The following is a 27672-nucleotide window of genomic DNA, read 5'->3' as shown; positions in this document are numbered from 1 at the left end:
CACTTTCAGGGAGGTGAGACTATTTTTATGTCATCTGCTTAACTCTTACCTATCCTAATTAGAAGGCAATTTTGCATTGTTTTGCCTAATGATTAAATGAATGATGCACAACCAATATCAAGAGAAGTTCTGCTTCTGGGAACCTAAGACATAAATATGTGGGTTTGATTTTAAGGGAATGAGGACAGAAATTTATCTGTTTTAACTCCTACCTATCCTACCAGAATGGCAGAGAGATAGGAGCACTGAACTTTAGAACCTAGGTACTAGGCTCCTTGGTTCCTAACTCAATTCTTTAGTAGTGAGAGTATCTTGGGCAATGTGGCAGGTAGGTGGAGCAGTGGAGAGAGTTGCAAGTCTGGAGTCAGGAAGATCATCCCAAGTTCAAATCTATCTTCAGATACTTTTAGCTGTGTGACACTGGGCAAGTCATTTAACCATCTTTGCCTCAGTTTCCTCATCTCTAAAATGAGTTGAAGAAGGAACTGTCAAATGGCTCCAATATCTTTGCCAAGAAAATCCCAAATCGGGGACATAAAGAGTCAGGTACAACTGAAATGATGACAATCTTGGACAAGCCATAGGAAAAGGGACTTAAGAGGTGGAAGGAAGTCTTAGAATCTAGTTCCATACCTTATTTTTCCAAGTGAGGAAATGGAGGTCCAGAAGAAGTTAAATGAATGGTCCAAAGTTATAAATGTAGCAAAGTAGCAACAATAAAATTTGAACTCCAGGTCTGATGCCTCACAGATTTGTTGTCAGGATCTAATGAGAGATATGTGAGAGCACCATAAAACTATAAAGTGCTAAACAAATGTTATTTGCTTTATGAAATTCTTTGGCTCTCAGTATATACTTATTATGACTGATGCAGTACTTTCATCATTCAATAAGCTCCCTTTCTTCAAAGTCACAAGCCCTGGTGGTACAGTTATCTTCTGGAATAAAAGTTATATTGAGCATTATATATTGGTACCAACAATGAAGAATTATGGGATAATTTTTATTTTCTGAGGGAGATAGAGGGCTAATAAGGATAAGTTTTGTTTACCTGTTGAATCTTGGATTATAGCAAATGAAGTATTTAAATCATGTTTAAGCTACTATGTCATTACCATTATATAAAGAACATTCTTTCAAATAAGCCAGTTCTTTGCCAATTGGTATGCATCCTCTCCTTCCCCAAGGAGTCCATGTTAACAGACTCAACATATAATTTTCAATTTTTAAAGTGGGGAATTGAATTTAAAATTCCAACAAGATTTCTTTATGTAATTAAAACCACTTAGTGAAAATTGCTAAACTGCTATCAATCTAGGAGAAGGGTTAATTTATATTTTATATGTTGTTTCCTCAGAAAGGGCTTTATATTTAACTGTGATGACACAGTAAGAACCTGAGTACAAATTTACCTGGGATTAAATTAGGAAAGCCAGAAAGACAACTCCATTCAACAACTCTACCTCTAAACCATTGTGATCGACAGCTCCAACAGGACCATAGTCAGTTTGTGGCTCTGCAAGTGTTGGTAGGAAATCTTTGCATATCAGGTCTATCCAACTTGTGTGATTCAGTGACCATCTGAGGTCTGAAGCTTGCCTTGGTTGTACTTCTCACACCAATGAGTGACAAGACTAGATTTTTTCAGATGGATTTTCATTTAGTAGTACTTTTTTCACTAAGTACCATATTAGGAAAATTAATGTAAATGCTTATACATGAGGAACCATCTTCTCATCAAATAATCCATATTTGAAAAAAAAAGCCCAATTAAAGGATTATTCTGAGCCATAGCCCTGAATTTGTAGTGGGAATGCCTGTAAAAAACATTAACATCACATGCACAGTTTAACTCTATAGGAAAGTGACGTGGTTTTTGTATGTAGTACCTTTTAGGTATGCCAAATCTACTTCCTTCACCCTTCACTTAGGTACTGCTATTTCTGAAATTCTTAAGTACATTTGAGGACAATTCTGAGAAAGACTATGACAATATACACCTTTCAGTTCTCAAGTTTTGTCAGGCTCATGTATAAATCTGACATGCTAAACATATACAGAAAACTGAAAATGTGATGATCTTCAGAGTCTCTGAAATAACAAGTGTATCATCTTCTGATTCTACTCCAATCATTTCTTGGAGAAGCAAGAGTCAGAAATACTTTTTATTGAAACACTGTTCATTGTTAAAGCACTGTGAGGTACATTAAATAAATACAACTTTCAAGTTGTACAAACAGGTCTCTTGTGGCTTAGAAGGGGGTTTCCTGGAAATAACCTCACAACAACATTTAAACAAGCACATCTGAGCAAAAATAATCGATTTGGAAAATGCCTTTTACATGATAACATACATTTAATTTGGGCATTCAGTAAAATCTGTGCGTTATCTTCTTTCAGGTGATTAAGAAATATAATGTTATTGGAAGATGCATTTGCCTTCCCCCCAACCCACTATTCTTTGAGGCAGTTATTCAGGTCTGGAAGGGCAAAATGTGGTGTTCTGGTCTGGATCAGTTTTCCCTAGGTCCATCTAGTTCAATATCAAATTATGGTCTCCCGGCAAGCATCAATAAAGCTCTGGGAACTGTTTCCTTCCAGGTTAAGAGGGAGGCGAACCCTATGCAAGAAAGCAACGGGGGAGCTCAGGGCACCACAGCTTTGCAGATGGAGGTCTTCTTGAAGCTGTTTTCTAGAGAGAGTCACATTCTGCTGAGAACTGGAAATGACCTGTTAATACAAAAGATGGGGAAAGAGAAACAAGGAAAATGATGGAAGAAAGAAATCTCACATTTGAAAAATTCATATTTAACTATATAAATATGAAGATTGTTATATATTATAGGTATATAATATATTTTTATATATAAAGATTGGACTTACATATACTCAGGATACAAAATACACACACACATATACACAGGGGAATTAAAACTTCAGTTTTCTTTATCCATGGCAATATGCAAATAGAACTGAAAATGGTTCAGACCCTTGCACACTGCAGGTCTTTTGGGCTAGAAATAGTACAATGCTCATTGCAAGTCTTAGTCACTTTGTTGTTTAGTTCTACCAAGGGCAATTGAGCATCTCTATTGAGTGTAAAACAAGTTAAATGAGTGGTTTCTAAGCTACAGAAGTGTAAGCAACAGCAGAGTCACATATGCCTTTCTTAATGGTTCCAGGTCCAGGTACTTACAAGCTCTGGGAAAACCATAATTCCCAAAGTGTATTGCTGAAGGGCCTTTAGTAGCATTTTCACAGTGTAAAACACTTAATAAACATAGTTCACAACGTAAAGACTAACAGACTGATTTCTGTAGGGGGGGAGGGAAGGAAAATTAGGAGAAAAATTGTAAAATTCAAAATAAATAAATTTAAAAAAGAAATACAAAAAATATAGTTCACATAGTAAACAAGAAAATTTTTGTTGTCATTGGTGTCCATCTTTTTGTGATCCCATCTGGGGCTTTCTTGGCAGAGATACTAGAGTGAGTCACCATTTCCTTCTCCAGCTCATTTTAAAAGATGAGAGAACTGAAGCAAGCAAGAAGTGACTTTTCCAGGGTCACAATTCTAGGAAGTGTATAAGGCCAGATTTGATCTCAGAAAGATGAGTCTTCCTTGCCTGGCACCCTATTTACTGTGCCACCTAGTTGCCTTTAACAAGAATTAATTTCTTTTTATTGAATACTTTAGGTAGATTGGATCTTACAGTATCTGATTAAATTGGGTACTTGGGTACACAAGGAGAAAGGCCTGAAAAATATATCCTAATGTGAACATGTTAAGTATAACTGTTAAAGGAGGGCAGCTAATTCTATAAGAGTAAGACTTTAAAACTAAAAAAAAATGTTTAAATTAGTCCTTTGTGGATGCCAGAGGCTCTTAAAGAGATCTGAGGCACTAGGTTAGAGCTAGCCAGGGTGAACTTTCTCAGCCTATTGGTTACATGACTGCCCAGCAAAATTTTGACTGTGAAATTTGATTGTAGGATATTATTGACATTATTGCAAAGTTCATGTAATAAAGATTTGTTCGAGACAATTTAATATGAGAACCGTGTTTGTAATGCATAGAGAACATGCAGGTTATTCCTGTACCTTATTCCTTTTGGAGCAGGTAGGAAGTACAATAGAACACTGAGCCTGGAATAAGGAAGATCTGAATTCAAATCCAGTCTCAGACACTTACTAGCTTTGTGACCCTGGGGAAATCAATCTCTTCTGCCTCAGTTTCCTCCTCTGTAAAATATGAATAACAACAGTACCTACTTCCCAGGATTGATGTGAGGACCAAATGAGATAATAATTGTCTGGTAATTACTACATAATTCATTGTTTTTCCTTGGTATTTCAACAAAGCCTTCCAAATATTTCAAACTACACATAGGGTGAAGCATTCTCCTGTAAATTAACAGAGAGAAGAGAAGAACACTGGGGATTGGGGTTGGTAATAAATTTTGTGTACCAGAGATCAAACCCAAACACCATCCCCTCAGTGGTTGCTGATTATGTGTAACTTAAAATCTGCTCACCTTACAGCTCTTTTTTAAAGCTCAAATGTGGACTCTCTTCAAGTGGAGGGAACAACCCCTTAACAAACTGGCTCATCATTTCTGTTATACAGAGCTCAGACTCTAGTACAACAGAAAAGTCTGCAAGTTTCTCAAGCCAAACACTCCTGATCTTAGAAGAACTCTAAAATCTTTTATCAACCTCACTTACAACAGCATTTGACTCTTTGGACTTCAAGAGCACTCAATAAAAATCACAGGATGGGTTTTGAAAAAAAAACTTTTTGCATGAGATGCCCATAAATTCTCCTGGTAAGAAGTTATGGTTTTTCATCAAAAGGCTTGATTTGCTCTTTTCAGCTACCTAACCTTTGGGAATTAATGACCAATAATATTAGCAAAGCAATAAAAATGTTCACAGCAGAAGTGTCACTGCTGAATTCTTAAACACTTCAACGTGGAATTAGCTTCCCTTTTGCTGGGGGAAAAACCTTGAAGTGTGCTCAATGAGAAGGCTTCTTTTTCTCAGCTGCACAGAAGCCCAGATCACATCTCATTAGATAAATGTGCAGGGTTGGAAGGTGGGGGAGGGTGGTTCTGCAACATTAGCAGAGGGATGTAAGAGTCAGGCACAGGTGAGGCCACCACAGCTGCCAATCACCTTTTCCTCTGTCTTTAAGCATAGAGAGAGTTAGGAGGAAAGCTGAAGGTAACTTTTAGGAAGAAGAGTCAGTTGCAGGGAGCAACAGGGACAATTAAAAGAGAGGGGAAGAAGTTTCAAGAAAAAATGGAAATACTTAAGTTTTTTCCAAAGATGAATTTACTAGTAGCTGATGTGAATCTTCTTGCTATATGATAAACCAGCTAAATTCTGATAAGAAGGGCAGAGGAATGTGCTACTTTAGTTAATCACTTATTCCAATTAATTCCAATTATTCCAATTTACAGACATCTAAGGTAGGGGATGTGGTTTAAAAAAAAATCCAGGTATCTATTTATTTTTCCCATACACACTGAAAAAAAAAAGAACCATTTGTCTCAGGTAACATAAAAGTAAACAACTTTTTTTCTGAGAGAAATATAAAATGGTCAATTCATGTGCCTTTCACATTCAACATATGGAATAATGAATTAAGAGAAGATCCCAAGTTGATATTTTGCCCAATTAAGAAATAGGATGAGGGGATGGCTAGGTGGTGCAGTGGCTAAAGCACTGGCCCTGGAGTCAGGAGTACCTGGGTTCAAATTAGGTCTCAGACACTTAATAATTACCTAGCTGTGTGGCCTTGGGCAAGCCACTTAACCCCATTTGCCTTGCAAAAAAACCCTAAAAACAAAACAAAAACAAACAAACAAACAAAAAGAAATAGGATGAGGGAGTGGATAGAACACTGACCCTGGAGACAGGAGGAATTGAGTCCAAATCCGATCTCAGACACTTAATAGACTTGGGCAAGTCACTTAACCCCATTGCCTTTAGTAAATAAAAATGAAAAAAAGAAATAGGATGGGATAAAAATTGATTGGGGGGGAAAGCACTTATAAGAAAGACCCAGAGAAGGGAACAGAAAGAGTGAGGAAGGAAACTGAGAAGAGACAGTCAGGGGGAGAAAAAGTTAAGAGAGTGATTGAGTAAGTCCTGAAATGAATAGTTTAGTCAAATTTCCCTTTTTATGTTGTAGATTACTAATCATTTGGCCTATGATCAGTTGTGATTCCATGCTTCTTTAAGTTCTTGAGTTCTTGATGGTGAAGAGGGAAGGAGAAGTTCTGGGTTTCAGTCCTAAACTGAAACTTTAACACCACCAGCAGAATTTTCCAATAGATGAATTATGGCCACAGTTGGATCTATCTTTGAGCTAGAGGTTCCCCATCTATAAGCTAGGTAGTACATGGAATAGAATACTGAGTCTGGAGTCAGGAGTAGCTGTGTCACCCTAGGCAAGTTGTTTAACCTCTCTCTGCCTCAGTTTCCTCAACTGTCAAATGAAGATAACAGTAGCATCTATTTTCCAAGGTCAGCAATGAATAAGATAATATTTATAAAGTGCTCAAAATGATTGCCTGTCACAGAGGTATTTAATAAAAGTTTATTTCCTTTCCTTCTTGCCCATTTCCCATATTTCTTATATAATGGTCAGTTTTAAAAGTTAGAAAGAGGTGATTCTAAAGTAATGAGATAAGATTCCATAAACCTCATACAATAACTAATATTATGTCAGTCTCACTGAATACACTCAACATTAGACCATAATCATAATGAACATCATTTAGACTTTATTAGATTATTCTGAAATGCTTTTAGGATCTTCTAGTGTTTCAAAAATAATCATTATGAACATTATTATATAGTAGTTATGTGAAAATTATAATCAATGAAGTATTCTAGTTAATAAGATTATAACTAAAAAGACAGCTGTATATACTAGTTAGTGATTTCTGTTATCATTATGGCTGTGTAAGATGAGTTTGGGGGGAGAGAGAAGAATTGGGAAATACAGTCATTGAATTCAAGGAATCCATAGGTCAGGCTAGATGCCAATACTATTTCTTGGAAAGGTCACAGAAACACAAATGGATTCTGCTTTTCCAAGATGTAATATCTTCCTTTTCCATTCAATTCAGTTAATGCCAATTCAATAAATATTTATTAAATACCTAATAGAATAAAGTGCACTGAGCTGGTACCTGGGGATAGAAAAATTTTAAATCAAACAGAGATCATTTAGCTCCTTTCTAAAGCTATTTCCTGCCAAGTCTGTCCCACATGTTTAGAATTTGGGGTCTGAGGAACAAACTGTGTTTGTCAACTGTGGCAGGACCTTGTGACACTCATACCTGGTCTATAATGTTGGCACTGAAGATGGCTTCTTCCATGTGTCGTTCATCAGATTTGATGACTGATCGGATAGTGTTCACCACATGCTGCACTTCTGGAGGAAGATTACAGTTTGAATGTTCCAAAAATTTAGCCACCAAAATTTTTGTGTCTTTATAGGCCTTAAGGTCCACTAAAGAGGGTGGCTGCTCTTTTGAGATGGTCTGTAAGGCCTTTGGCTTTAACTGTTGGTCAACTTTCCTGGTATCTCTTTGTTTTCCAGCTGGCAAAAAATGGTCCTGATAAGCAGAAGCAGCCATATGAGAGCTAGAAATGGAAACTAAAAATAAAGGGGAAAAATACAACTTGAAAAAAAAAAACTAAAGCAAGCTGTAAAAACCAAAGAAAACCAAACATAAGCATGCCTGGGAGAAAGTTTTCAGAGAAGCCTCTGGGATCTCTCTCTCACTAAAACTCACTAAAACTCAACAGGCACTATCAAATATGGATGGGTTATTGCCCTATGTGAAATATAATTTATAGATAAGATGAATCTCCCCTGAAAGATGGTAGAGTGGAAGGCCATAGAGGGAGGAGACACTGGAAGCAAGAAAAAAAATCAGTAGGCTGTAAAGTCCAAGACTGGGAGATCTCTCTTCAAACCAAAGAGAAGTTAGAAAGATATTCTCCCTTTACTTTAGGGTATCTCTGGTATTAAAAGCAGATTGATTTTCCCTTTCCTTGTTAACAACAAATCAAGCTATCTCTAGTCTTATATAGACTGGGCAACCATAGGTTCTTAAAGTGGAAGACATCTTAAAAATAATTTAATCCATGATAATAACTTGACCAAGCAGAACACACCGAGATCCAGAATAATTATTGCATAAGTTCATATAATTAGTATAGGCACTAGTTTTGTAATCACTGTCAGGATATTTTTTTTTATTTTAAAAACATTCACTATCCCCTTGGTTTTGCAAGTAATTTTAAAAGAAAGCAATAATGAGATACTCAAGTATCCACAGAACAAATAATAAACAATAGTGGAAATTCTATTCCCTAACCACATCTCAGTCCCACTGTCAAGATGAATTCTAGGTAAATTAAGTTAATTTCCAGTCAACTTGGATAAACCAATTGACTTAGCTAGTACTGGATTAAATTATAACCCTTTTCCCTACTCTTAGATTAAAAGTTAAGGAATGAAAAGCAAAAGAAAAAAAAAGAAATGGGTTAGTCTGAAGCATTTCAGCTTAAACCAACAGATTAAAAAATGAGGGAGGAAAGCACACAAATGACCACTATCCCTCTAGCAAGAAGATACCTCACAAAGGGAGGGCTCATTTTGAATTCAGTAAGCTTATCAAGGGTTTAAGTTAATTATGTTCTCTGGTATACTCTACTTAAGAGAAAAGGTAAGGGAAATGAAATTTGTGTGTGTGTGTGTGTGTGTGTGTGTGTGTTTTTGTGTATATTTAAATATTACACCTTGTGACATGAGAAAAGGAATTTATCTAAGAAATAACAATATATGAAACAACTCTCCTTCTCAAGCTATACCACATCTACTCCCATATTCTCTAGTAAAACTCAGAAACTTTATGGATACTCTCAGTTTACCAGGATAATAGAAAAGTTGTACATGCATGCAAAGATGATATTAGAAATCAGTACCTCACCTGTCTCTAAATCTGATTGAGATATTCTTGCTTCATGATGCTGGCTATGAAGAGGTGTGTAGGAAGAGGTATCTCCTTTAATCAAAGAGAATAATAATTAATATATTGAAACATGCTTTAAGAAGGAAAAGCCCTGCCAAGTCCAAGGGATGAATTGTAAATGATACAAACAAGTTGAAGGAAACAATTGGCCAATGCCTTTAAGACAAGCACTATATATCCAGGTAGGAAAGACTCATCACTAAAACCCTTCAGCATTTTAGATACCTCAAGTTAATGGTTATTTTCTTACTTTGACAATACAAAAAACTTTGATACAATCTCTAGTTGAATTTTTTTATCGAATACTTGAGGCACATTGGTGTTCCTTTAGGAAGTCTCAAGGTACCTCCTTCAACAAAAGAAACAATAAATTTTTTCTTCTTTGAATTGAGAAGAAAACTGCTTTGTGAGGGCAATTTTCTCTTTTTTAATAGTCATGTGACTGATGAAAAAATAGACATGAATGTTTCTCAATAATGCTTACATTTCAAGGTCTGATCAAACTCTCTTTCTCCTTAATTTCATTCAAGGTTTGTAGAACACAAAGTATTAGTGGTGAGCAGGGCTGATCAAAATAAGAATTGGGCATTTTAGCTTAAAATGAGAAGGTAACAGATTTTCTTACTGACTGCCTTGAAACAATTTCTACAAAATTTGTGGTGATTCCAACTCAGCCCCTCAATCTTAGAGTCAGAAAAATAAACAAGCAAGAAATTTTCCATATGACAGAGGAGTATTTATTACTCTTTCAAAGACAAAGCTATTTTGAACTTCTGGATAGATTAAGAGATCTTTCCTCCTCCCTTTTAGGGCACTACTACTACTACTCTACTTAGCCCTCTTTAGTAGAATAGGTAGTTAATAGGAAATTGGGGGAAAAGATAACCCCCACAAGATCCTCATCACCATTCAGAGAAGTTAGGCTAAAAGAGATCTTGGTGGGAGGTGACTTTAGACTTGGGAATTTTGGCACATATTCTCTAGTTTTACTATACTTTATGGATACTCTCAGTTTACCAAAATCAGATTATTCCAGTACGTAAAATTATTATAAGGTGCAAATTAGATACTTTAAGAAATGTTATAGTTTATTGATGAAAATATGATAATACAATGTGACTTGCAGTATATATTAATTACTTCTGTTAATGCACCATTTACAGATTAAAAGATCTATCCAATTCCTAAAGTAAGTATAGATAATCTACAACTCAAATGTCAGACATTCCGGGTAAGGTAGCAGAGATAGTAGCCTCAAATAGTCTTCCTTTTATATGTATTTTATGAAAAAGATCTTTTTTCATCTTTATTCAGTTATTAATTCTATATGTAATATAAAAAGACAAAATAGCAACAAATCAACTATATAAACAGCATTGGTATAACAATCAAATGAAAACTATTAAACTATTTAAATTAAGCAATATAGATTAAAAACATTATTAAATAATCAATCCTTCATATATTCAAGTCCATCGATTTAATTTTCCCCCTCTCCCACTTGACATAATGTATAATATCAAAAAACAAAAACCTAGCTGTGTATGATCAAGCTATTCTGAATATTAAAATTATTCAAATTAACTACAAAGGACCTATGAAGGAAGAAGATATTATTCACCTCCAGAGAAAGAGCTGATAAATAGGAATATCCACAGTATGGTTTCATACATATTTTCATGTGTTTGTGTATATTAAATGGCCTTCCTTAGAGTGAATTGGGGGAAAAGGAAAGGAAGTGTTTTAGAAATTAAAATGTAGCAAAAACTGAAATCAAATCGACATCCACTGCAAAAATGAGTGAGTGTCAAATTTAACTTTTTTTTTTTTTTTAGGTTTTTGCAAGGCAAATGGAGTTAGGTGGCTTTCCCCAAGGCCACACAGCTTGGTAATTATTAAGTGTCTGAGACTGGATTTGAACCCAGGTACTCCGGACTCCAGGGCTGGTGCTTTATCCACTGTGCCACCTAGCCACCCCCAAATTTAATTTTTAATAGAAAGATTCCCATCAATGAAATGTTCAACTCTATATTATCTATACTAATTAACTGGAAGATAATATATATATATATATATATGTATATATACATATATATATATATATATATATATGAATCATATGAAGTAACAGACAATCCCAAGCTATATTTGGTTTCTATAATATGAGAACACACGCACACACACATGCATACCTCTGAGACATATGGACACAAACAGCCACAGGGAAAGCTTAGACTCACAGGTTATCTGCACTACCAAACTCCAATATTTATGAGATCAGGATTGGGGAGGTAATTTACTCGTGTATGTGAAATCCAGGTTTCTTGGTCCTGTACTTCTTCTACTATAGTGTATAACCTTTCTCTCATGTAACTGTGCTTGATCCCAGTCTGTGATGCATTTATGGTTGACATCTCCCATTTCCTTATCATAAATTAAAGATTTAACCTACTCTCATAATACTTTATTCTTTCCTTATGATTTTTATCACATTCAAATTTGTATTATATTTGCCTTTGTACTTCTCTAATGAAATTAATTCAAAGAGATGTCCTACAATTACATGAACAGAAAGTTGTGCCTCATTGTGTATCCTTTTCTGCTCACTGGAGAAAGTCAATGTAATTTTGAGCAGATCAATACCCCATTATTAACCTCATACATATAGACTTCCTCCCATTTGCTTTGCCCCGAACTTTTAAAAGTTCACATAAAAGAACTGAAAGAATAAAATATGGAATGAACTGAAACCTACATGAAAAACTGTTTCATATTTCAGTGTGACAACTGGTACAATTCACTTTGGGATAGTCAGTGTGTATCTCAGTCCACCATCATATTTGAAAGAATTTACCTTCTGTGCTGGATGAACATGAAATAGGATCACTGGTAGATCTGACAATATTTGAAATTCGTTTTTTCCTAACACGTCTTGGAGGGATAGTTCTCTCTGGGCAGACATGATGTGATGAAGTATTTGCGGGAACTGAACAGAGAGAGGGCTGGGAATGAGTTGCGGAAGATTGGTGAAAGGTCCCACAACATATTTTCATCTGTTTGAACTGTGGCTGTGATTGATTCTCCCGCACAGAGCCCTGGGACTCTGAAAAGCTGTAATTCTCGGAAGAACAGTCTGGAGATCTCTGAGGAGAACTCTCATAGTCCTGGATCTGAGATCTGTCTGGAGAGGCTCTATGTCGGCAACCTCTAGCCTCCATGGGGGAACATGGTGAATGAGTCCTGTGGAACCTGCAGCGCACACTGCGATCCAAGCTGGTACAGCTACTGTCCGTGGCTGCTTTACGGATTGTACCATATGGAGAAAAGTCTGCAGATCGGAGAGAGCCTTGAACTTCCAAAGAACAAAGGTCCTCAGAGGAGTAGCTATGATCTGGAATGTCAGCAACTTCAGACACCAAAAGAGAAGTACTATCAACGGAAACTACAAAAGAAGATTATTAACACAAGCTTTATACATAGAATGCTTTAAGTGAGAGATGGAACAAAATATCAAAACACAAATTAAAGAAAAAATAATACCAGGATCATCTTTATCTATATCTTCTAGTATCTATCTGCCTTATATAAAACTCCGAAGTTTAAAAGTGCCAGCTTTCTCTTTCTTTTGTAGGATGTTCAAATCTTTAGTGGTGATTTTATTATTCTTTGAGACCCTAAGATACAAGATACAATAGAATTATAGTACAAATATACTTTTTTAAATGTTTTATGCAAGGAAAATGGGGTTAAGCGGCTTGTCCAAGGCCACTAGGTATTTATTAAGTGTCTGAGGTTGGATTTGAACTCAGTTCCTCCTGACTCCGGGGCCAGTGCTCCATCTACTCTACCACCTAGCTGCCCCAAAACATACTTTTAAAATAGCTATCTAAGCATCCCATATCTTTCTGGTTCCAAATGACCAGTGCTTTTTGGTGTTAGGGTAGAAGGAGTATGAATGGGAGACAATTGTTCTGGATAGAAAATAAAGAAATGTTTTAACATCTATGCTGACGGGCAGCTAGGTGGCTCAGTGGATAGAGCATCAGCCCTGGAGTCAGGAGGAACTGAGTTTAAATCCAACCTCAGACACTTAATTACCTAGCTGTGTGACTTGGGCAAGCCGCTTAACCTCATTGCCTTACAAAACAACAACAAAAAAATAAACGAAAAAAGTTTGTGCTGAACCTCATTCTTTTCAAAGGTCACTGGATTCACCTAATAAATAATAAGATTAATGGAAAGACAATACCACTAAAGTTCTCTCTGCACAAAGTTGAACAGGTGTTTGATAAGAAGTTAATGTCTTTAAGAGTTCATTTTTCAACCAGGAAATGGTGTCTTCTGCTCCACAGGGATAATTCTATTGAAAATGAATTAACTACCTTTAGCCTCAAACCAAACTTCCACAAATCAAACTAATGAAGACAAGAGTCTTATATAAGAGCAATGTAGATATTTGAGAGATTTTTTTTAACCTTTTCAAGGCAATGAGGTTAAGCGACTTGCCCAAGGTCACACAGCTAGTTGAATATTAAGTGTCTGAGACCAAATTTGAACTCAGGTCCTCCTGACTCCAGGGCCAGTGCTCTATTCACTGCACCACCTAACTGCCCTGATATTTGAGAAATAATATCTTAAAACTAGTATTTGAATTCTTTTTAGCAGTGCAACATTCTATGATCCATTGAGCACTGCTCTTCCTCTCTAAAAAAAGATTATCTCAATCCTATTTTCTTAAGAATGTGGTAAGGCCATCAGACTCCATCAGAAGTGGAATGAAATACGTCTACAAGGATAGACAAGAGCCAGATAATGAAGTGAAGCTCCATTTAACTCCCCTTAATGTCTTAAATTTTTCTATGAAGGGTAGATCTTTCTCCTTTCTCCTTGTGGATTTAGTCTTTATCCTATAAACTTCCTCTAGGACCTTAATTGTATATTGTATTGAAATCAGCTATATTATTTTTTCCCTATATTTTTGATTTTTTCCTGCTCCATGATTCAGTCTTTTCTGGCTACCCCAAACTTCCTTAACCTCAAACAATCCTCCTCTCTGCTCCCCCACTACCCTTCTACCATGTTTTCCTTATTGTGACTAACAGATGTTTTGAAAGAACTATCAGGGTCTTCCAGGAGAAGCCAAGATGACAGTGTGAAGCTAGTATGCACCTGGAGCTTTTTTCCTACACAATGTTAAATGAAGTCTCTACATGGACAAATCCAACCAAAAAAAAATTAAAGCAAGTTTTCAACTATGTGGATATCATGAAGGATCTTCAGTTGAAAGTCTGTTTCTTTGGGGAGAAAGGGGAAATAAAGTTCAGGTAGGTGGGAGAGTGGGAGGCTTTTAATCACAGTGCAGCCAAGGTCCCAGCAGGTAGACAGCAGCACAGGTCCTGGAAGCTAGACAGCAAGCCAACAAGCAAGAGTCCCAACCCTGGACAAGGCTTAAACCTTGGGAACATTGGGGCAAAAGACAGGACTGGGTTGGGTACAAACCACTTCATAGGCAGAGCCTGGACATAAAGGAGGAAACAAATCTCTGCAAAGGCAACACTGGGTTGCATAGGCAACATCTTGGCCAACAATAAACCAGAGATCAGACCCAGCCCCTGCACAAAAAACTCAGAACTATATTCCCTACACCCCAGGAGCAGAGCTCAACTAAATGAGCAAAAACCCTAAAAGACTGCTAACCACAGCTTTCTATTACGCAGATAGAGAGATGATATAAATGCCATTTCAGAAGAAGAAAGCAATGACAAATTACCTACATGGGAGGTCACAAAGAAGGCTATGAATAATTCAAAACCTCATAGAAGAGCTTAAAAAAGAATTTAAAAACCAAAGAAGAGAGGGAGAAGAAAAATGGAAAAAAGAAAGGAGAGCCAAGCAGGAAAACTGAAAAATTGACCAAAGAAATTATCTCCTTTACAAGTAAAAATAACCAACTGGAAAAAGAATGTAACTCTTCAAAAAATAAAACTGACCAACTGGAAAGGGAATGCAACTCAATAAAATGTAAAATCAACCAACTGGAAAAGGAAACACAAAAGTTAACTGAAAAAGAAATATCTTCATTCCTTACCTCTCCTTCCTAGAACTTCAATTCAACAAAAGTGCTGAATGCTTACTAAATGAAAAGTCTTCTGTTAGGTGATGGGAACACAAAACAGATGAAGAAAGAGTCCTTACCCGATAGTCTTTGCCTTTGAGTCCTTGCTCAAGGACCTTATATTATGTGTGTATGTGTGTGTGTGGGGGATATTTAAATAGCTAGTTAAACAAATGATAAATTGAGAAGAGAGAAGTAATGATATCAAAGAAAGTTTCCAGCAAACAGGGGCACTTAAACTAATCTTTGAAGGAAGGATTTTGAGAGATAGAACCATGAAGAAGTACAATCCTGGCAAAGTATTTGTGCAAAGACCTGGAAGCAGGAGGTAGGATTCTGAGTTTAAAGAACAACAAATAGTACAGTTGGATTGAAAGGTAAAGTAAAAGAAGTGGAGTTTTGTGAATTTCATATAAAAAAAGTAGGCTGAAGACAGATTATGAAGGACTATAAATACCAAACTGAGTGTATATTTTATCGTATCATACAATGCTAATAATATCATTTATACTGTACAATGCTTTAAAGTTTCCAAAACCCCTTATAAATATTATCTAATTTGAGTCTCAACAACACTAGGAGATAGATATTATTATTTCCAATTTAATGATGAGGATATTGGGTGTGAGAGGTTAAGTAATTTGTATAGCCAGTGAATGTCTTTGCCAAGGTCTCCCTGACTTCAAAAGCAATCCTCTCTTCACTAGACCACCCAGCTACCTAGAAATAACAGGGACTAACTGGAGATTTTTCAGCAAGGAAATAATGTGATTACTTCTGTGCTTTAGAAAAATTATTCTGGAAACTGTGGAAAATATGGTCTGGATAAAGGAGAGACTAGAAGTAGGGAAAGGGACCGTTATAAAAGTTAAGGTGACAAGTGACAAAATAGGTAGATGTGTGAATGTAGAAAAGAGAATGCATGTGAGAGATATTATACAGAAAGATAATGCGACTCAGGAAGTCACTAAATTTAGGGGAGGTAAGGAAGAAGAAAATGTCAAGGGTGACTCCAAGATGTTGAAGCTGAAACTAATAGAAGGTTTGAGGTGTCCAGTGTAGAAATGATAAATGCTTAATAAATATTTGTTAAAATATGAAACAAGTGAAATTGAGAAGTTTCAAGAAGGAAAGGGAAGAAGGTAAAGAATTCAGTTTTTGAAATGATATAGTTAAGTTCTGGATCTGGTCCCTTTCCATCCTATGGGATGTGTGGCAATATATACTCATGTATATAGTATCTTAGTTCTGATATTCACCTCTAACCTGGACTATTAATTTTCTTCCCCCACCTTTTTTTTGCAAGGCAGTGGGGTTAAGTTTTCACAGCTAGGCAATTATTAACTGTCTGAGGTCGGATTTGAACTCAGGTCTTCTTGATTCCAGGGCTAGTGCTCTATCCACTGCACTGCCTAGCTGTCCCCTCATCTGGACTATTAAAAAGTTTTCTTATTTGCTCTCCCTACCATAGGTCACTCTCTACTAAAATGAATCCTCCATACAAAAATCAAAGTAATTTTCTTCATGTAGATCTGACCAGATGATTCTCCTACTCAGTAAATACCAGTGTCTTTATCATCTTTAGAAAAAAACAAAACAAAACTCCTCCACTTTGTTTTGTTTATTTATTTATTTTATTTTTTAGGTTTTTGCAAGGCAAATGGGGTTAAGTGGCTTGCCTAAGGCCACACAGCTAGGTAATTATTAAGTGTCTGAGACCGGATTTGAACCCAGGTACTCCTGACTCCAAGGCCGGTGCTTTATCCACTACACCACCTAGCCGCCCCTCACTTTGTTTTTAAAGCCCTTCACAACTTGGCTCCAACACAACTCTCCAGACTTCTTAATTACCCCTGCCCATACTACACTCCATAGTCTAAATTTAATTGGCCTTCTCTGTTCCTCAAACAAAAGACAAAAAAGAATCTTTTCTGATTTCCCAAATTCTAGTGTCTTCCCTCTGAACAAACTTTTATTTTTTCTTTCAGTATCTTCTTATATTTGTACTTATTAAATCACATCTTTTAGCTAAGGAATATGTGACTCCTTCATTACTTTGGTCTTTGTAACCCTTGCACTTAGGACCAAGTCTGGCACAGAGTAAACACTTTCTTCACAATTATTTGTTGATTGTTTTTATTTTAACAGATTAGCTACTCAAATATAGATTGAATAATCTTGTGCCCATCAAATAAAGTATAAATATAGGAGCATAGCTGGAAGATCAAGTAAACATCACATAATTCAATACCCTCAACTAAGTCCCAGTGATTTGTCTAAGGTTACAAAGGAATCAAATAGTAGAACTGTTGTAAAGTAAACTTGGGTGAAGTATTACCAACATTGGCAATGATATTAAGCAGAGATTTCTTCCCCTTCTGAAATTCCTTTATACTTTTTTTGGGATTCCCATCCCATTTTGCCTCAGTGATACTTATTTGTGTAAATATTTTATTTCTTCTGATTGAAAACAAGGAATATATCATATTCACAGCTGTATGTCCCACAGTAGTTGGCACAGAATTATGTTAGCAGATAATAAATGTTTACTGAATGCATAAATGAAAGTGAAGTTATGCAAGACACTGAAAACATTCTTTTCTCCCTCTAAACTTATACAATCTTATTTTTTAACTACACTTTCATTTTAATATTGTAAGAAGAAAGCATTTTGTTTGTGCTTTTTTATTTTTAGTTTTTAGATTTCCCATTCCTTGAGGGCAAAGGATAATAGTAATAAACAGAGCAAAATAATGACATTCTATGCAGGATTTCACACATCAGAAAAACAGATTTATTATATTGTCTAAGAAAAAATATAAGTCATATCAACTTGAAAGGTAATTTGAAAAGGAAGGTCAAAAGTATTCCAGCTAAGCAGTTACTTGTGATAATCACTAGAGTAAAGGAAACACTTTTTCTCACCCTCCCAAGTAAAAGTTACTACACAGGAAATGAGAAATTGAGTTCAGTAAAGTTCTCAGCACGTAATAATACATATACAGTTAGTTTCATCAGTTTCATTTTGGTCTTACTAAAATTATTTCACTGGTTATTTTGGGGGAAAATATATGATTTTTTCAGGAATTGTAGTCATGTATTATGTTAATACAAATCCCACAAATACTTAAACCACAGAAGTTTTTTGAAAGATGAATTATTCAAACCTCTGTTGTGTCCTTTTGATTACACATTTTTAGGATGAGCACACAGCTAATAATTTAGTTCTTTTGAGAAGTGGAATTATAGGGAACCATATCATCCTTTACAATATAATCTGTTTACTGAATGTGACTTGGCTTCAAAGACCCATTTTCATTCAGTTCAGCAGATCCCTTTCCATTAGCAAAATACAAGCAAAATCCATTTGCCAAATCTGAAGCTGTTATTTCCAATCAATAAACATTTTGGGAAGCATGGAATTTATAACACTAGAATATTAAATATTTTCTATTTTTTGAAAACATTTCTCTAAATTGTTTAATAGTTTTAGATCTATTTTCCTGTTGTATTTTAAAATGTCTTTCTGCTTAGAATTGCTATTAGACTTGAAGGACAAAATTTAAGATTCTCTGAGGTAACGAGTACCCTATGTTCTGAAAGAACAGAAGAGAATTGCTTCCTCTCTCTTAACTTTCATCTCTGAAAAACCTGGTTTTTCTTGGGGATCAGTTCCATTGCCACTTCCTTTAGAAAAAAAGTCTTTCCTGATTCCCCCATTTCTTAGTGCTCTTCTTTACATCATTGTGTCTTTTGGAGGATATGCATCCTATATAGAATATTCATTGTGACTTCCCATTGGATTAGAAGCTCCTGGAGTACTATTTCATTTTTTTATAGGAACTAATTCACTTTGATCATTTTATTCTTATGGCTGCCACATAGATAATGCCTAATACACATATGTTGGTAGAATGACTGAATGTGATACAGCAAGTATGCTTCACCCACAGATAAAATCTTTTTTGTAGTTATTTATGTCAGTGATATACCTTCCACTCTCTGAGGTAAAGATTTTAGTACAGGGATCACTGTATTGCTAAAGGAGCAAGGATGCCCTAGCTCCAACTAGAAGGTCAAATCTCAAATACTACAAAAGAAGTAAAGCAGAAGGGCATTCATTATACCAGAGATGCCCTAAAGAAATGCTTCTGGATCTTCCAATTGTGTAATTTTCCAACTAACCAGTTCTTAGTAAAAGAAAGGAGTCAAGAACAAAAGCCAAACTTAGGAAAGAATGGTTGTTAATTCAATCTCCTTAAATTGAAGAAAAGGTAGGAGAATAATGACAATTTCTTCTGGAAATTCTATAAACTATGATGACAAGGGTCATCATAAAGAGATCCACTCTATAAGGTAAGCTTACCTTGTGTGCTGAAACCAGCAGTTGTGTTTTGATCCCCTAAGCTTGATTCTGTTACTTGCTGGTCTAGACTGGTAACCTACAGTAAAAAACAAAGCAGTGTGTGTTTGACAGCAATGATACTCAGATTCACTTATAATAAGGCCTAAAATAAATCATCTAATATTGACATCCAGTGATAAAGGCTTACTTGAAAATTCTTGTTCAATTGGTGGCATTGACACATATTCATATTTCTTAATCATTTTATTCTAGGGGAAGGGTAGGGATGTTGAAGAAGCGATAGATCACCTCAGACCTCCCTGTTATACCAGGGCGTGGAAATCAAGAGAGAAGAGCCAGCACTACACTTGCAAGACACTCTTCCATGTCCATCCTTCAGTCTTCAGGAAAGTATAGCTTATTTAGAGAAAATGCAACACTCACTGGAGTCTCATAAAACCTCAGAAAACCACTCAGATAGCCTTTTATAGCAGTCTTTGTTCTGATTCTCCAGATCCTTTCCTTCTTCTACATTCTTAGTTTCACTTAAACCCTCTATCCAAATAGTTGAAGAAGCAGTCCCCTCTGGGGAAAAATAATTCTTAGCTCTCTTTTCCCCAATTTTTATCATCTCATCTAGTACTTATTCCTAATGTCACATCATATCATTTATTCCAAACAAAATATTCCAACTTTTTTTAAACCATTTCTGTAACTTAATTGGTATAAGAAAAACCCCTGAGGGAACTCTTGCTTCCAATGCAAGTTGCCACTTGTTTTGCAATTTGCCATCATAGAATTACGTCAGTCAATTTGAAATAGAATGGATTTTCCAGAATCACATAGTCAGAATGTATCTGAGATAGGACATGAATCCAGGTCTTCTTGGATCCCAACTCTCTTATCTATTATGCCATGTTACTTATTATTCAATAGAAAAACTTTTAACAAGTAAATATTTATATCTATAGTTAATATTATTTGTACTAATAAATACATAATCATGTTTATATGTATGTGCTATATGTATATAAATATACAATTGTTTAAAGAAAGATTTCTCTTAGGAATATACACAGATGTACATATATAAGTAATTCTTGTTGGATAAATTTATTTCTAGGAAGATCCAAATTTTAAAGTATACTTGAATAATTAGATAACATCACTGCAACATCTTAGAATATGAACAAATTTGTACATGGATTATTTTTTATAAAAGTAAAATCTATTTTAAAGTAACTTATTATTGTATTTGCATCTAACCCTTAGTTACAAAACCACCCATTTTTCAAAATCCTAAATGATTTCAAAATTGCTTAGGGAATTCAGCTATAAATAATGAGGTGCTGGGGAAATTGGGAGAGGTGATCTGAGTCTTAGTGTCATAGATTTTAACTCAGGTAATTAGATTTCTGCCTATCTAAATGTCCCTTGCCACTTTAATCAAATAGACTATTTTTATTTCTACCCTTTAGATTTTAAATTAAGACTGTGTTATTGCTAGCATAAAATGATTGCTGTGTCCTCATCACTATAAGAATATATGTTTGTAAGGTGACTGGGAGAGTTCTGTAAAGTTACTATTTAATTCAATTAGCAGTTGTTAGCTTCTACAGTTGTCTGTGCTACAGACACAGACAAACAAGAAGCAATCTCTACCCCCAAGGACTTGATATTCTGTTAGAAAGCTATACTAGCTGGTTTAGCTCTGGGGAGAATTGAGTGACCAGCTCCAAAGCAAGAACGACTTGGCCTTCCTCATCTGCAAACACATCTCAGCTCTCTTTCCTGGCTCAACCCTCAGGAGGAATCACAGCAAGACTAGCTAGCACTAATATAGCATTTTAAAGGTTCATAAAGCACTTTACATAAATTATCTCACTTCAGCCCCAAGCCAAACACAGTGCCTACCACCTAGCATTTTTAAAATTGCTTGTTAAAAGAAAGTAAAATAATGAACAGAAAAATACCTATTCTAGAGAGTAGCAATCAGTCAAGCCAACTCTTACTCTAGTCCAGTTCAGGCTTGTCATGTTGTCATAATTTTTATTAAAATTTTTTCTCAGAACTCATTCTCTTTTTGAAAAATTTTTTTCAAATTTTTCAATATGTTTTCACATTGAAGTATAATGTAAATAACAAATATTTGATGTCTTGATCTACAGTGGAGGAAATTAGGTAAGTAATTTTCTCTTTTTAAATTTTTCCTTCCCGCCCTCCCTCCCCCACCCCACTCTAGAGAAGACCACCATTAAAACTACAAACCCACACATACAAATGATAGTATCTATTTATCAGTCTTTTCTTTAGAGGTGGATAGCATCTTCCTTCATACTGATTTGATTATTTGTACAATTTAGAATAACAGTTGTTCATGTTATTCTTCAAAGAATAACATTCTCTTGGTTCTGTTCATTTCACTCTTCATTATTTCAAGCAAGTCTTTCCATGTTTTTTCTAAAATCAACCAGTTCATTATTTCTTGGTGCTCCATCATAGTCATATACCACAACTTGTTTACATTACCAGTTGACGGGTATCCTCTCAAATTTATAGTCCTTTGCCACTACAAAGAAAATTGCTATAAATATTTTCAAACATATGGGTTCTTTTCCTTTTTCCCTGATCACTTTGGGAAACAGAACTAATACTGGTATTGCTGGGTCAAAGAGTATACAAAGTTTCATAACTCTTTGGGTATAAGTTAGTAATATGCTTGATATTGACATGATTTGAATCAGTATTCACAAATACCCAATGGTGCACAGATCTGTTAAATACTCCTTCCCTGAATTACAAGAAAAAAATCATTACCATGAGAAATGCATTTCTTTTCTTCCCTTTCTTTTTTTATTAGATTTTTTTTTTTTGCAAGGCAAACAGGGTTAAGTGGTTTGCCCAAGGCCACACAGCTAGGCAATTATTAAGTGTCTGAGACTGGATTTGAACCCAGGTACTCCTGACTCCAAGGCCAGTGCTTTATCCACTATGCCACCTAGCCACCCCTCCACTATGCCATCTAGCCGCCCCTATGCATTTCTTTTCAAAAACCTCTTCTTTCTCTTCTCTAAGCTATCCCCTTCTCTTCTATCAACATTATTAATTTTTGGCACAGTTCCTTTCAAACCTACTATCTGGGGAAAAAACCCAACTTCCTTTTAACAAATTACTATAAATAGATCAAGAGTATCAAAATGAACACTAAAACAAGGTCAGGAGTACATTATATGAATGCTATTTAAAAAAATAAGGCATCACTGATTCCTCAATGGATATATATTGCTTAATCCATATTGATTTCATAGGTGACAGATACTAGAAATGATCATCAATCACAACTGTACAAACAATAGTCAAGGGTTTAATTTGAATTTGGCCTTCCATAAAATTGACAGTGACAGTTCCATACAAAAATGATTAAGAAAAGAGCTTTTTAATAGAATGATATAACTAATAAGGGATGAAAATATCTAGTCCGACCCTTTCCTTTTCATAAGAAAACTGAGGCTCAGAGAGGTCAAGTGATGTACCCAAGATCTGTTGGGAAGAACCATTGGGACAGGGACTTGGGTCGCATGACTTGTCGTTTGGTGATCTTTCTATTGTACCAAACAGGAGTTTAGATTAAAGTGCATTTCTAATGAAAAAGATGAATGTAAATTTATTTGTCGTGAAGTTAAGCTGAAAAAAATTAAAACCAAGTGTTGTGTACAAAACTACAGGCAGTAGGAAAGATGGTGGCATAAACATTCTAATGTAGATGTCACATAAATTACAAATATGGCATGCACTTGTGTTATTAAATGGAAGGAATTTTATTCATAGTTATGCTACTTTTGTCAGCCATGGTAATAACAACAGAATAAATTGCTATGTAAAGTTATTTTCTCCTACTCAACAGATGATGGAAATTTCCTAATAAAACAACAAGAAACCATCAAAATTATTCTATATTTCTAAGTTTATATCAAACTTGTATTTGGGTCTATGGAGAAAAATCTGCGGACTCCTGTCAATTTCAGGAAATCTGCACTAAAAATTCACATGCTTTGTGAATATTAATATTAAATGTGTATTTTCTGAAATTGATGGAAATCAGCAGAATTTCTAAACAAGTGAAAAGTATATGTTCCCCCCCTCTATTTGAATACTAAATTCACTTACAAACTAAAGGCATGAATATAATCTAATTGGAAAAAATTAAACAACTCTCTTTATAATTGAAATTGAGGATGAATCCCTGAAAATGGTCTAGAATGATGAGAACTTAATAAATGCTTTTGTGACAATAAGAAAACAACCCCCGAGTAGCTTCTGCATCTTTAGGGAAGTAGTAGGGTCTCAAGGATATGGATCATGGTCAAATCATGCTCAAGTCAACAACACTGTTGACCTGTGCTCCTCCTGTCTTGTAACTCTTTGCTGTGATAATGGTTGTAAAGTAATAACAGGCCATTTGTATTGATTTTAACTGCTGAAGAGTATTGGTTTAAAAAAGAATGACATGAAAAATACTGAAAACAGAAACTGACCCCCATAAGACAGAATAAAGAAGAAAACAAAATCAGAACCTATTTACACACAAAATATTTTGTAATTCCAGTGCAAATTATCATTGAGAAAATTACTGACTTGCTGCTTAAAAGTTTATCCAAAACCACAAGAGCATGAAGCATCAGCAAGATAAAAATGAAAGTGAAAGAAATGAGTATGCTCTATATAGTTGAGAAGCTTACTTAAATGAATATTATCAATCCTAAAAATAACTAATTCCTAAAAGTAGTATTTTAAAAATAACTACTGGTATTTTTTATATTTCAGGATTAACTCTTAAGGAGCAGCCCCTTTTTGCATTTCTCTTTAGCTTCTGTTCTGCTGATATTTCTCCTTTTTGTCAGTCTCTCTTCCTCTCTTTATAAAAATGACTGCCGATATGTAATTTATGTGCAGTTTACACTGGCAAGTGGAATCAATTAACCTTCTGCTTGTCTAGGGGGAAAGGACTCTTACTTTAAATGGGAACAAATCTTTAATGTTTGGTCAGGTCAGAACTCTTGGTCCACCCCCTGGGGAAGAGTGCAGCTGGCGTGGACTCCTATTTCGTTTTGTAGAGGGTAATGGATTTCATTGACTTTCATACCCTCAGCAGTGTCTATGGCATTGAAAAGTGGTCACCAAGCTATTAGGACCAAAAGGCAAAAAGACCCCACAAAGAGCACAGCCAAGTCATAGGGATGCTCTCAGCAGGTCTGCATAATTTGTCAGATAGTCTCTTTCATAGGAGTGGAAAAAAATAAACATACTGTAGAAAAGCAATGCCTGCACTTTAATATTTGCACTTACAAATCCTTGAATTTAAACTTTTTCAATGTTCAAAAAGATACAAAACTCATAAAAAATGTTATTTCAACAAAGCCAAATCACAGAATTTCTAATCTTTTCACAGATGATTTCACAAAGTACTCAGAAAAAAGCAATATGCCCCCAGAGTATCCCATTCTTTAGAAAATGTGACTTATGAAGCTATAATAGGACAAAATATTGATGAACCAAATTCTCCCCAGTGCCCAACTACTATTAAATGATTCCCATGCTTTCCATAAAAGTACTCTCCATTGCGAATACCACCAAGAAAGAGAAGGATTTCATATTTTGCATTTATAATCACTTTCTTGAAGTCAAAATTCTATAGGAACATCATAACATTAATTTTTAGTATCTCTGTGCAACATAAATGTTTTGCCACCAATATACAGATTTAAACAAAAGTGAGAATTTTTCTAATTATTATCCTGATTCCCTTATTTAGATTGAAAACAATTTGCCAAAAGACAAAATGATCCAACAAAGAGAAAAATATTAGCATTTAAGAGAATCAAGTGGACACCAATATAATAGTTACCATTGCTTGCTGTTCTATATATGGGTTCATCTCAATCAAGGAAACAGGACCATGGTATAAACAACAATGAAAACAGCAAGTCAGACAATAAATCCATGAGAAAACCTCTAAGTAACTTACCAAATGCTTTCTCTAATGATTTATTATCACTGGTAGTTATTTCTCTATTACTTAAGAGGCTTAAGACATCATCTCCACTCTTGTGACAACTCATTGTTACAAGAGTTGGCTTTTCATTTCTTTTGGTGAACCAGACAGGAAAGCCAGGTGTTTGTTATTTAGACCCTAGTCTCAGTCTCACTCTATTAGGAAAAAAGATTATCGAAATCTTTATTGCCTCTTTTAGAAAGTTTTCTAACTACCTTATTTGAAGGCTTTTGTGAGGAACCAGTCAATGTGGAAGTTCTCTGAAAAAATGAAATTCATTACCGTGGTGCACTACATCTGAGTCTACTAATCTACAAATACTGCTGCTACTACTTTGGGGTTTAAATCCCACTTCTTATGTTTACTACCAGTGAAACCTCTGGCAAGTCATTTAAACTCTCTGATCCTTTGTTTTCTCATCTCTAAACTAAAGTAAGAATAGCTCTGTATCTCTGATCTTATGATTGCACTACTGAAGTTTATCAGTTGTAATGTTAAGTTGTGATTATGTAGCTAGTCCACTAAATGGTTTAGGTAAGGGTGAAAATGAATAGTAGCTGTCAGAATGACAAAAGGAGGGTTCTAGGGGTGCAGTAGAGCACCAGCCCTAGAGTCAGGAGGACTGGAGTTCAAATCTTACTAGCATATTATCCTGTGAGAGTCCTTAACACTGATGAGAGAGAGAGAGAGAGAGAGAGAGAGAGAGAGAGAGAGAGAGAGAGAGAGAGAGAGAATATGACAGTATGAAGCTTTAGACTCCAGGAGACCATAGCTAAGCTTTGATGTTTTGTTCATAGAAAGTTATGACATATAAAATCATTAAAGGAGGTTCAGGTATCTACCATATAGCTTTCAGGTAGGGAGAGTACTGGTACAGTAGGTCAAAACCCCTAAACCTGTAGTTACCATAGCACCAATGCCTCAATGATATGGGAAAGACCTTCATCTAAAAAAAGCCAAGGTCTCCTATTCAGACCAAGACCAGAAATCGTGCTTCTTATATTATCAAGCCACTGGATTAAGATGGCTCTGGAAGAAGCAGTGAGAAGTATGTCTGCACAATACTCCCTCACTTTGAGCAAAATCATGTGCATGTCATGCCAACATTCACATGATGTCATGGTCTTCTTCAATGATAAAGGCCAACAATCAGAACTACAAAAACTGTAACTATGATTTTGTTGTTCAGCCATGTTCAAGTCTCCATGAAGTCCAATTTTTATGGGGGTGGGGGATTCTAGAATGGTGTGCCATTTCCAGCTCAGACTAAATGACTTGTCCAGGGTCACATAGCTAGGAAGTGTCTGAGGCTGGATTTGAACTCATGTCTTCCTGTTTCCAGACTTGGTACTCTAATCTCTAAGTCACCTAGCTATCATGTAACTATGACTACTCTGTCTCAAAATGAGTAATAAATAAATTGAGGGAGAAAATTGAGACTAAAATCAATTTTCATCTTACATCAAGGATCTGTGATTTTGTTAGAAGGGGAACTTCCTATTTAAACTGGAACCTGTCCATAACTGGTAGCTAACCAGAAGAAAGTTGCTTCATGTTCAAAAAAATAAAAGGACTTACACATGGTCATATAGTTAGTAAGTATCAGAGGCAGGATTTAATGCCAAGTCTTTTGGATTCCAGATTTAGCATTTTGTTCACTGTACCCTGTAGCCTCAAGAAGGATTATAATGAATATCATTTCCCTTTTTCTGGGTAAATCTTCTTTATAACTTGTATAAAGATAATCAAGTAACTTGAGACACTGATTGAGGGAAGAGACAGACTTATTTCTTGATCTCCATTTCAGAAGATTGTGAAGGAGAGATCCCTTGAGGTCTTAGGGAGAAGGTGGTTGGTTCTGAGTCATCTCAGTGAAAAGTCATGGGTTGGTGCCTGAAGGCAAGTGAAAGTAGGCGGGAAAGGATAGAGAAACATGTTTATAATCTAGGTTCCTTGGATTATGGGATTAGAGAATATTGTAAATAGGAACCAGCAGCTGAAATAATATGACAAAGAATTCATGGTGATTAGGGATATTTATCCTCTACATCTCAATATGTAATACAGCACAATTCAATATATTTTTATTATTCTGTCTATATAAG

General features: G+C 35.5%; 1 protein-coding gene across 1 annotated transcript in view; it reads right to left on the bottom strand.

Annotated features, from left to right (window-relative positions):
- Positions 1–1796: 1796 nt before the first annotated feature.
- The window catches only part of ENTREP2 (endosomal transmembrane epsin interactor 2), a 734130-nt gene continuing 708254 nt past the window's right edge, over positions 1797–27672 (bottom strand). The window contains exons 8-12 of the mRNA XM_074234255.1: positions 19537–19612; positions 11910–12497; positions 9014–9088; positions 7352–7671; positions 1797–2730 (exon numbers count right to left, since the gene is read on the bottom strand). Of these exons, the coding sequence (XP_074090356.1) occupies positions 2545–2730; positions 7352–7671; positions 9014–9088; positions 11910–12497; positions 19537–19612 (1245 nt within the window). The 3' untranslated portion in view covers positions 1797–2544. The remainder of the gene's footprint in view (positions 2731–7351; positions 7672–9013; positions 9089–11909; positions 12498–19536; positions 19613–27672) is intronic.

Source organism: Macrotis lagotis, chromosome 4 (genome assembly GCF_037893015.1).
Source record: "Macrotis lagotis isolate mMagLag1 chromosome 4, bilby.v1.9.chrom.fasta, whole genome shotgun sequence".
Lineage (NCBI taxonomy): Eukaryota > Metazoa > Chordata > Mammalia > Peramelemorphia > Peramelidae > Macrotis > Macrotis lagotis.
Note: the sequence above shows the minus strand (reverse complement) of the source record. Positions and strands in the feature narration are given on the sequence as shown.